This window comes from Mobula hypostoma, chromosome 7 (assembly GCF_963921235.1).
Source record: "Mobula hypostoma chromosome 7, sMobHyp1.1, whole genome shotgun sequence".
NCBI lineage: Eukaryota > Metazoa > Chordata > Chondrichthyes > Myliobatiformes > Myliobatidae > Mobula > Mobula hypostoma.
In genome coordinates, this window is record NC_086103.1 from 160,608,320 (window position 1) to 160,620,764 (window position 12,445).

General features: G+C 43.7%; 1 protein-coding gene across 2 annotated transcripts in view; it reads left to right on the plus strand.

The window, feature by feature from the left end:
* LOC134349705 (rho guanine nucleotide exchange factor 17-like) overlaps window positions 1-12,445 on the plus strand; it is a 473,881-nt gene that overhangs the window by 386,405 nt on the left and 75,031 nt on the right. For both annotated transcript variants that reach the window (XM_063054436.1, XM_063054437.1), the window contains exons 6-8: window positions 575-769; window positions 8,214-8,264; window positions 9,444-9,553. In XM_063054436.1, coding sequence (XP_062910506.1) covers window positions 575-769; window positions 8,214-8,264; window positions 9,444-9,553 — 356 coding nt within the window. The remainder of the gene's footprint in view (window positions 1-574; window positions 770-8,213; window positions 8,265-9,443; window positions 9,554-12,445) is intronic.

Here is a 12,445-nt window from a genome sequence, read left to right on the forward strand (position 1 = left end):
AAGATGCAAGAGCCTCAAAATTACTATCAGCAGTATTGGTGGTCTAAGATCTAATTTTTTTTGTGTGTGTATGTGTGTGTGTGTGTGACATCCACACTATAACAACAGATGAAATATTTTCTTATGAAGGTATTAACCATTTATGCAGCAATTTAGGATCTAATGTAAACGCAGAATTCAAAGCCCGGGTTGGAATTTGCTCCATTTCCTGCACCAGGGAGCGACCACCTTTACGTTAGCAGTGGCTGAGGTTCAGTTCCCGCTGCTGTAAGAAATTCCTTAAGGAATTGGTGACTGTTTCGGTTTCCTCCCACATTCCAAAAGTGTATGGAATAGGATCGGTAAATTGTGGGCATGCTATGTTGGTGCTGGAAGTATGAACACTCGTAGGCTGCCCCCAGCGCATCCTCGGGCTGTGTTAGCGATTGACACGAATGCTGCATTTTACTGTGTATTTTGAGGTATATCTGAAAAATAAAGCTGACCTGTATATTTAATTAGTTTCCAGGAAGGGTGGGAGAGCTGACAGTGGATTAATCTAACCAGTAAACTAATGGTATTTTCTGTGTGGCAGGACCTCTTGAAGCACACCCCCAGTGATCACCCAGACCACCCCTGCCTACTTGCAGCACAGCGGTACATTAAGTTGCTGGCTGAAAGGATAAACAAGGGAAAGAAGAATGCAGAGGAGGCAGAGAAAGAGGCTCGCATCCTGCAAGAGATAGAATCTCATATCGAAGGCATGGTGGACATACGTATCCATGAAGAGGTACAACGATTATAGACTTCTAAGAACAAACACTGAGCATAAGCAATGTTTTGCCAACCCATATAGCATTAAACTGGCAGTAAGTTCTTGATAAGCAAGACGATGAGAGGAATGTAGAGTTCAGGTTGCAGTTGTATACATGGTGATCTTTTTAAGTAGCTGAGTAGACCCAAGGAGCCAACTGGCTGTTCCTGCTCCGAATTAATATCTTCTCTGGTTTGAATGAAATAGGGCTTCTGCTTGTCATTCCTGCCCTGGCTAAATTTTGGACAATGCTACAGTGACCTGATATCTTGCCCTCCACTTTTTCATTCAAAGAGTAGCAGTAATCTGGAACGCACTCCCAAAAAGGTCTTGAGACCAGATATGTTTCCAAACTGAGACTACATAGAACATAGAATAGTACAGCACAGTACAGGCCCTTCGGCCCACAATGTTGTGCCGACCCTCAAACCCTGCCTCCCATATAACCCCCCCCCACCTTAAATTCCTCCATACACCCGTCTAGTAGTCTCTTAAACTTCACTAGTGTATCTGCCTCCACCACTGACTCAGGCAGTGCATTCCACGCACCAACCACTCTCTGAGTAAAAAACCTTCCTCTAATATCCCCCTTGAACTTCCCACCCCTTACCTTAAAGCCATGTCCTCTTGTATTGAGCAGTGGTGCCCTGGGGAAGAGGCGCAACACTTTTTGTTAACCAACCGTATAACTGTTGTGTCACCAAGCTGGGGAGAAATGAAGTTGAACATAGGTGTTGTGCCGGCTCCAAGATCAATGTAGCCCTTCCCTCACACATAGCCCTCCATTTTCCTTTCATCCATGAGCCTGTCTAAGAGTCACTTAAATGTTCCTAATACATCTGCAATGTGCTTCACACACTCGCTATGTGAAATCCCACCTCTGACCTCTCCTCCCGGGGCAGCACAGTAGCATAGTGGCTGGCGTAATGCTTTATGGTACCAGTGACTGACCCGAGTTCAATTCCCACCACCGTCCCTAAGGAGTTTGTGCCTTCTCTCCGTGACCACGTGGGCTTCCTCCAAGTGCTCTGGTTTACTTCCCACAGTCCAAAGTCGTACCAGTTGGTAGGTAAACTTGGCATTGATCAGGCGATGGTTAAATCGGGGATTGCCAGGCAGCACGGCTCAAGCAACTTGAAGGACCAACTCCATGCTATACTTCAATAAATGAATAAACTTTCCACTAATCACCTTAAAGTTATTCCCCCCTCATATTAGCTATTTCTGCCCAGGTTACGATTTGGGAGTGTCACAATCGAACTGACAAATAGGTTGGGCACGAGGGCTCATCATCATCATCAGGTGCCATGCCCAGTTTGATCTTTGACTGTCATGGCTCACACACTCCTGTTTCAGGTCAAGTGGATCAATTGGTCAAAGGGCTCAATGGTCTGATTATTCTTACGCTCGCCCTCATGTCAGTAAAGAGGGAGCTGTGTTGAGGTGGGATTGGCCAGTTAATGTGAAATCGCAGACTGTGCAACCACATGAGGATGAATATCCACCTGATGCTCTTTCTACAAAGAGGGTAATTCCCCTTCCCATTGAAACAGAGGGAAATTAAAATCAGGCTACTTCTGCAATGTATGTGGTGGGAGGGGCATTCCGCCGAGTCTGCTCTATCCCTGCGAGGCAAATTGAAAGTTTACACTGGAAGTTGTCATTATGCACTTGTGGAGGACCCTGACCTTACTCTTAGAGACATTGCCCATAGCACCCTATGTTGCCATGTTGGTATTCAGCAGAGACTTATCGTTGCTCATTGCTATAATGACTCCTGGAAGCAGACATCCCTTAAACTAATACCACATCTGCAGTACAATTCTAGGAGAACTGGTCTGAGTGCAAAGAAATATAGGGACAAAACAGACTACTGATGCAGAAATCTGGAGCAAAGAAGTTATGAAATAAAAGATATTCTGCTGATGATTGAAATTTTGAGCAACACACAAACAAGTGCTGGAGGAGTTCAGCAATTCAGACAGCAGCTATGGAGAGGGGACATTTTAGGCCAAGACTCTTCATCAAGACTGGAAAGGAAGAGGGCAGAAATGAGACTCTGCTCTCCCCTTCCCTTAAGTCAAAGAAATGAGCTGCTGGATGAACTCAGTGGGCCATGTAGCACCTGTGCAGGGAATAAGATGAAGTGTCCCAACCCATCTGACTAAATATTGAAAGGCCTAGATAGAGTAAATGTGGAGAGATGTTTCTGTCAGTGAGAGAGTGTAGGACAAGAGGGCACAGTCTCAGAATAGAAAGACGTCCCTTTAGAACAGAGATGAGGAGGAATTTCTTTAGCCAGAAGTAGGTAAATCTGTGGATTTCATTTCCACAGGTGGCTGTGGAGGTCAAATCATTGGGTATATTTAAAGCAGAGATTGATAGATTCTTGGATAGTTTGAATGTCAAAGCATACAAGGAGAAGGCAGGAGAACAGGGATGAGAAGGAAAATAAATCAGCCATGATTGAATGGCGGAGCAGACTCGATGGACCAATGGCCGAATTCTGCTCCTATGTCTTGTGATCTATTTCCCTCCCCCATTGCTACCTGATCTGCTGAGTTCCTCCAGCAGCTTATTTTTAATCATAGTCTGGTATCACCTAGGCTTTCTTCTTGAACTAACATGTTATTTGTCATCTATAAAGACTTCAGGTTGTTCTATCTAAGTTTTTAGTCACCTCTGCATATCATACAATGATAAGCACACTTGCGACTGAGTCAGAGGACTTGGGCTTAGCTCCTTCATCAGAACAGGCTGGGGTCGTGAAAGGCATTGTAGGGTGTTGATATACTTGCTCAGCTTTACCAGGCAAAAGACAGCAATGGCTGGCAAAGAAGCAAGTGGTCACCAGTTCTTGAACCTTTTGCAATCAACCAGCTCTGAGATCCTTCCTGCTGCAAGCTTTAGTTGTTGCCAAAAATTTGCCTAGAAACTGGAATGTCCACTTTTTTTGTGGGCTAAGTGTGTGCTAGAATCAACACTATGATCTAGCTGAATTTACAAACAAAATAATGAAAATGTAACATTCCTGTATTAAGATAACCTTAATGCAGTATTCCAAGACCATAAAACCGTAAAACATAGGAGCAGAATTAGGCCAATCATCCAACTGAGTCTGCTCTGCCATTCCATCATGGCTGACATAGTACCTTCCTCAACCCAATTCTCCTACCTTCTTCCTGTAGTCTTTGTTTCCCTTACTTATCAAGAGCCTATCAAACCCCACTTCAAATATCCCCAACGACTTGGCCTCCATAGCCATCTGTGGCAATGAATTCCACAAATTCACCACCCTCTAGCTAAAGAAATTCCTCCTCATCTCTATTCTAAAAGGATGTACTTGCATTCTGAAGCTGTGCCCTCTGGTTCTAGTCTCTCCCAGGAAAGGAAACATGCTTTCCACATCCACTCTATCTAGCCCTCGATAGGTTTCAATGGGATCTCCCCTCATTCTTGTAAATTCCAGTGTGTATAGGCCCAAAGCCATCAATCAGTCCTCATATATTAACCCTTACATTTCTGGGATCATTCTCATGGAACCTCTCCAATGCCAGCACATCCTCTCTTAGATATGGGGCCTAAAACTGCTCACAATACTCCAAGTGCCTTATCTAGCCTCAGCATTACACCTTATTTACGCTCTTAAAGTTGTTATGAGCCATGCCATGCATTTTACCCAAACAGCAGTAATGGCATTTGTCCCCTGACCCTTGAGAAGTAGATCAGTGGCTAGCAACATCTTTCTCCGTAGCAACACTGAGTTGAGTGAACGGTTGGATGCATCCAGAAAGGTTGGAGGAGCTCGAGTGCAGAAAATGGAGGCATGGTCAGGAGAAATTTGTGGAGGTTTGAGCGACGGCAGGGAGGGGGAGACCTGAGGTGGTAAGAGTGGAAACAAGAAGAGGTGAGGGTGAAAGCTTTCAGCTGACCAATGGAGCATCAGAATTCAGCTCAAGGGAGGTGAGAGCTGTGATAGGCTGTGGTCAGTCTGGGTAGGTAGGTAGACTTGTACTGTGATTGGGCTAGCGAACATGACCCCAGCCAATGCAGTGGGTGTCCCATATTTTTTTATTAATGAAATTCAGTTGAAACATTAAGTATAAATGACTGTGTGCCATCAAAATTCCTTTCAATCAAGCACCATTTGCTTGATTTAAAATGCACTATTTGCCCCAGAATTCTTGTAGAATTCCGTGTTAATAATATAGGTCACAAATCTAGCCTCGTTCATGCAATTTAATCTGTTATGCAAATGCAACCCCAAAACACATATTGGTGACACTATTAAATGACATCAGCATGAGGGTGAATCGTTCCCGGAAACGTCCAGTCCAATTTCCTGATGGGCAAGATTTCTCCAGAAACTACGTGCATACTCTGCAGATTATGTTCTGTGCTATTAATGGCAAAGAACTGGGCACTAATTGCTTTCTTGAATCCAATTCCAAGACAAAATCTTTTGCAATTGTCTAAGAATAGGAAGTGTCCATAGGGGTAATGAGAGATATTTTAAAAACAGACATGGGTAACGTTACAAATGAAAATAAAGAAATAGCAGATCTGTTGAAAAATTGCAGCGCATCAGCCTTCACAGTAGAGGAAGAGGTATAATGTATCCAGCTTTCCAGGGAAAACAATAATGAATAAAGGACGGGAACATAGTACAGCTAATGTAAGCGAGGAAGCAGTACAAGGGAAACAGTGGCACACAAGGTTGACAAGTCTCCAAGGTCTGTTGGTTTCCATCCCAGAGTTTTAAAGGAAGCAGGCAGGGAAATTGCGGATGCCTTGGGCATAATCTTCCAAAGTGTTCTCAATTTGCGAATTGTTCCTTTGCATTGGAGAATTGCAAGCCAACTGTATGTACCGGATTCAGAAGGAAGTGACTGGAGGTGTGGGGACACAAGAGGCTGCAGATGCTGGAATCTGCAGCAAGACAAAGAGTAAACTGTGGTTTTGTAGTGGGTGCTAGAGCTTCAACTAGCATGTCATAACAACTTGAGAGACAAACTGGAGTGGCACCGCAGAGCGGCTGGTAAGACCGTAAGACACAGGAGCAGAATAAGGCCACTTGGCCCATCGAGTCTGCTCTGCTATTCCATCATGGCTGATTTATTATCCTCTCCACCCCATTCTTCTGTAACTTTAATGCCCTTTCGAAACAAGAAGCTATTAACCTCCACTTTAAATATACCAAATGACTTGGTCTCCATAGCCGTGTGTGGCAATGAATTCCACATATTCACCACCCTCTGCTAAAGAAATTCCTTCTAAAAATTCCTTCTCATCTCCATTCTAAAGGGACACCCTTCTATTCTGGGCTGTGCCCTCTGGTCCTAGACTCCCCGCTATAGGAAACATCCTCAGCATGTCCACTCTATCTAGCCCTTTCAATATTTGATAGTTTTCAATGAGATCCCCCTTTATTCTTCTGAACTCCAGTAAATACAGAACTAGAGCCATCAAACGTTCCTCGTACCTTAACACTTTCATTCCCAGAATCATTTTCGCAAACCTCCTCTGGACCCTTTCCAATGCCAGCACAGCTTTTGTTAGATAAAGGGCCGAAACTGCTCACGATACTCCAAGTGTGGTCTGTCCAGTCCCTTATCGAGCATCAGCACTACATCCTTGCTTTTATATTCTGGTAGACCTGCTGCTGCACAGCCCCAAAAGCCTGGGTTCGATACTGACTCCTGGTGCTGTCTGTGTGGGGTTTACTGCTCTCCTTGTGATTTGTAGATTTTCTTCAGGGTCTGCATTTTTCCTCCTACATCCTAAAGTTGTTAGGTTAGTTGGCTTTTACCTTCATGGGTAAATGAGTAGCACAATCTGGAGAATTAGTTGATGGTAATGTAGGGTGAATAATATTGATTGTAAGTATAAATTTAGTGTAAGGTTGGCGTAAAAGTAAAACAAAGTGTGAATGTGCATTTAATTGTTAACACTGACGACACAGGCTGAAGATCATGTTTCTATTCCCTATGACTTTATGATTATTCAGGAGAGCAAGTGTGATGGTACAAAGGCTGGCTGTGTAGTCACGAACAGAAAGTTGTGTCGTCATGAACAGAAAATTACTAAAATGGATTAAGTGAGTGGTCAAAATAAAATATGGACCTTTATGCAGGTGGGAGTGGTGTCCACCATTATGGGCACAATTAAAATCTCATTGATACCTAGTGAATATTGAAAGGCCTTGATAGACTGGACATGGAGAGGATATTTTCAATAGTGGGACAGTCTAGGATCAGAGGGCACAACCTCAAAATAGAAGGGACTCCCTCTAGCACAGAGATGAGGAGGAGTTTCTTCAGCCAGAGGATGGGGAATCTGTGGAATTCATTGCCACAGATGGCTGTGGTGGCCAGATCATTGGGTATGTTTAAAGCAGAGAGTTGATAGGCAACACGGTAATGTAGTGGCTAGCACAAAGCTATATAGTGCCAGCGATCAGGGTTCAAATCCCGACACTCCGTACGGAGTTTATAGTTCTTCCAGTGACCACATAGGTCTCCTCCAGTTTCCCCCCACATTTCAAAGACCTAAAGGTTAGGGTTAATAAACTGTGGGCATTGGGGTTAATAAATTATTTTGGTGCTGGAGACATGGCGCTGTTCGTGGTCTGCCCCCAGTACATCCTCAGACTAGTTTGGCTCTTGACACGAACAAGACATTTCACTGTATGTTTTGATGCGCATATGACAAATAAAGCTAAGCTAATCTATAAAAATCTTATCTTTATGAAGGTTCTTGATTAGTCAGTGTGTGAAAGGTTATGGGGAGAAAGCTAAAGAATGGGGTGAGGAGGAATAATAAATCAGCCATGATCGAATGTTGGAGTAGACTCGATGGGCTGAATGGCCAAATTCTGCTCATATGACATGCGTCATAAGGAAGATTAAATAGCTTAGGACTTTACTCCTTAGAACATAGAAGACTGAGGAGAGATTTGCTAGAGGTATACAAAACTACGAGGGATATAGATGGGTAAATGCAAGGCAGGCTTGTTCCACTGAAGTTAGATGGGACTACACCTAGAAGTCATGGGTTAGGGTGAAAGGTGAAATGTTTAAAGGGAACATAATGGAGAACTTCTTCACTCAGAGGGTGGTGAGTGTGTGGAATGAGCTGCCAGCTGAAGAGAAGGGATCGATTTCAACATTTAAGAGAAGTTTGGATAGGTACATGGATGCGAGGGGTATGGAGGGATAGGGTCTGAGTGCAGGTCAATGGGATAAGGCAGATTAATGGTTTGGCGCAGTCCAGATGGGCTGAATAGTCTGTTTCTATGCTGAAGTCTTTTATGACTCTTTTACTCTATGTCTGTATGACATTTTTTGTCATTTTTATTTTCCCCTTATCCACTGTGAAATTTCACTGTTGTAATGATATATTTCTTTCTTCTGTTCTACAGCTTATGGTTCCTCATAGAAAATTCTTAAGGCAGGAGATGGTGGTTGAAGTGGTAAGAACTTCGTCCAACTCTAATTCATGTCAATAACATGAAGTACGGCAGGGTAAAAAGAACCTCTGTGCTTTGGTATTGGGGATGGAGGGGATGAATGGATGGGGCAGCTCAGAAGCATCGTGATTAGTGTAGCGCTCACAACACCAGCTGTAAGATCAGGCAAGTCCTACCACCTTTTGTGGGACTTTCTGTTCAAGGGCATTGGTGTTTCCATACCAGGCTGTGACGCAGCCAGTGAAAATACTCTCCACCACACATTGATAGAAGTTTGTCAAACTTTTAGATGCCATGCCAAATCTTCACAAGCTCTGAAGGCAGTAGAGGCACTGCCTTGCTTTCTTTGTAATTGTAGTTCAGCGCTGGGCCCAGGAACAGGTCCTCCAAAATAACACCCCGGAATTTGTAGTTGCTGAGCCTCTCCTCCTCTGATTCTCGGGTAAGGACTGACTATGGACCTCTGGTTTCCTTCTCCTGAAGTCTATAACCAGCTCCTTGGTCTTGCTGACAACGAGTGAGAGGTTGTTGTTATGACACCATTCAGCCAGATTTTCAAACTCCCTCCTGTATGCTGATTCATCACCACCTTTGATTCGGCCTACAACAGTGGTGTCATCAGCAAACATTCATAAGATCCCGGGCAGTAGTTCTATGCCTATGGATTTTCAGCCCTGACTATTGTCTAAGATTGGCAGTTTAACTTCAACATCCAAAAGTGAAAAGTAACTTTATTGTCAAAGAACATATATGTCACCATCTACAAGCCTGAGATTTTCTCGCAGGCATAGCTCAATAAATCCAATAACAATAAGAAACACAAGAACAAGCTTTGTTGCTACTTTACAGGCTTCCATGTCCCTAAGCTTGCTGGATTCTGTGTCCATGTTCTGCCTCCCAGCCTTCTCAATCCCTCCTGTCAACACTCAAAAAGGGAGAGATGTCTCACCAATAAGTCTACAGTGACTCAAGAGAAAAGTCTTTCCAAAGGTGGATTGATATTGATTGCCTGTGGTTAGTTGATCTACTTATCACAAAGACAAGGATGTTCCCTAAAATACAAGTCTTTGAAACCATCACAAAATCAAATTTATCATTAAATTGTGCAAAATATGCCGCATAATAAAGTTTCTCACTTATCCCCCTGATATGCTTCTATTTTGCCGTGTTTTCCATGTCTAGAAAACAGTAAGCAGCAAGAAGGAACGCTCGCTCTTCCTGTTCACTGACCTTCTGATTTGCACGACCTTGAAACGTAAGACGGGCTCTCTGCGGCGGAGTTCCATGAGTCTGTGAGTATTCAATCTCTGAAAGCCATTCACTTGCAGAATAGGTTTTCTTTTGCAGCACTGAGGTAGATTTAGAGCTGGTTTTCTGGCAATGAACTAGAATTTATGACTGAGCTAATACAACAGGTACAAAGTTAGTTTTTCTACTGAGTTCCTTCCATTTGAATAATATAGACACCAGTGAGGCACATTGTGGGAGAACATTCATTGACAGCCCTCAGCATGTCACCAGTTGTCCTTCCCACCCAGCAGCTGGTCCCTTTGAGTCAACAATTCAAAGTACATTTATTGTCAAAGTATGTATGCAGAATACAACTCTGAGATTTGCCCTCCCGCAGGCAGCCACGAAACAGAGAAACACTGGAAATCATTCAAGAAAACATCAAACACCCAACGTACAAAAAAAAAGAACAAATTGCACAAACAGCAAAAAATGAGCAAACACGTAGAATATCAAACATCAAGCCAGTAGTATTCAGTTTAGTTCAGTTCAACACTGCGCCACTAGCTAATGCAAGCCACAGGGCCATACTTCGCCAGTGTGCCCCTCCCAGCATTGGTCCCTCCAATCAAACTGCCCAAAAACAGTTCAAAAAAAGAATAACCAGAATCCAGAAACACATGCAACATGAGCCTCAAAGTCCCTCAAAATGAATCCACAGCCTCACCAATCAAGCCTGGCAAGGTGGATCCCAAGACTCCTGCACCACAGAGTGAGCGAGAGGGAAAGGAAAACTGGTCAAAGGCAGGCAAATGGAGCTGAACACCCACCCCTCGCTCAACCCCCACTCTCATCCTCATTGACTTCAATCTTGCTTCAATTGGAGAGAAGCAATGAAGTCGATCATGGGTTTGCACCCCGTCTCCAGGGCCTCCGTTCCAAAGGTTATCAAACTGCCTCGGAGACAGCAAACACCAGATTGCTCAATCGGTCCCAAAGCACACCACCAAAATGAAGATCACAGGTTCCAATCTCCCCTTTTTCCTGAAACCGGGCATTAATTAAAGAAACTTGCAACCTTACAATGTCACCTTGCAAATCTCAATTACAGTATTTAGTTTTTACCAATGAGTAAGTATTTGCAATATAAGTTTATCACTCCACAGAATAAATGACTGGAAGGTTGGGTCTGTCAGTTGTTTCTTCAGTAATGCAATCTCTTATTATTTGAAAAGGCAACATCATTGTATCCACTTCCAAGTACTCTTGTATGAAACAACAGGAATTCTGCAGATGCTGGAAATTCAAGCAACATACATCAAAGTTGCTGGTGAACGCAGCAGGCCAAGCAGCATCTATAGGAAGAGGCGCAGTCGACGTCAACAGTCAGGTCCTGACGAAGGGTCTCGGCCTGAAACGTCGACTGCGCCTCTTCCTATAGATGCTGCTTGGCCTGCTGCGTTCACCAGCAACTTTGATGTATGTTGCATGACTCTTGTATCAAGATGGTTTGAGTCCAAGCAAATACTGGTAAACCTTGGTAACATTGTAACTGGACTATTATGTTTGCTTCTGGGCACCACATTTTAGTGAGGATACAAAGACTTTGGGGCCATGCAGAAGAGAACTACCAAAATGATTCCAGGGGTAAGGGACATCAGTTAGAATGTACCGGAAACACTAAGAGCCTTCTTGGGAAAAAAGGGGGATTGCAGGGAGATCTGATAGAAGTATTTATAATAATGAAGAAGATGGAGAAAACTGCATCTATTGGTTAGGGTAAGAGTTAGCATTCGGAATTCTGATGCAGGTTCTTGACATGAAACATCGACCATCCCTCTACCTCTACATAGGCTGCAGGCGCTGCTGAGTTCCTCCAGCTTAGGACAGTACAGTACAGTACAGAAACAGGCTCTTTGGCTCTTGATGTTGTGCCGAACCAATTGAGCTAATGGCACCTAAATTAAACTAATCCCTTCTGGCCACAGATGGTCCATATCCCTCCAAATTCTTTGCATAGTCATGTGCCTAAAAGTGCCTCTTAAATGCCCCTAGCATATCTGTTTGAGTATAGTATTTGCAGTCTCTTGTGTCTGTTTCTCTTGTTAAAGGGGTTAGGAGTTGAGACATGGAAGAAGGTGATTAGCAGAAGAACTAGAGATGACACAAGGAAAAGTGTTATTACACAGTTAGTGTTTGGTGTGCACAGCCCAGGTAGCAGTGGAGTGAATTTTTGAGAGTACAGAGTTTGTGTGTGCCTGTCACAATAAACGGTAAAGATAACAGTTTTATGGAACCTTGGTTTACCAAATATCCCACCCTGCAAAAACTCAATTCAGGGAGATAGCACCATCAACTTGTGGGAGACTCCCGGAACTTCCGGGAGAGGTGGGATGTCTGCAATAGAGTAGCTCCTGAGCAGCTAGCCAGCTAATTTAAATAACGTTAGCTATGCTAATGAACAAATGACACCTGTTAAACTCACCTCAACATGTCTTTCACAGTCTTAACCCACCATGGGCAATAGAAAAGTCACTGTTGTAAACATTGCAGCGAGCAACACTGTCATTATTTTGACCCCTATTAGGCAGGGGTACACTTTAGGGTAGTCTGGGGTGACGTACGTTTTATATTTTCTTTGGAACACTCTGCCATGGCGCTCTCTCTCTCTCGTGGTCGCTCTCACTTGCTTGCTCTTGCTCTCTCTCGCGATCACTCTCGCGCTCTCTCTTGCTTTCTCTCGTTCGCTCACTCTCAAAAAAATTGATTTCTGTGATATTGTATATAATTTGCGGGCATCAGGGAGCCATTATTAATATGCGGGAGACTCCCCAAACTTCTGGGAGAGGTGGGATGTCTGGTTTACAGAAGATATTGAGGCCCTGATTAAGAAAAGGAAGGAGGTGCATAGCAGGTACAGCAGGCAGGAACTTGAGGAGTATTAGAAATGCAAG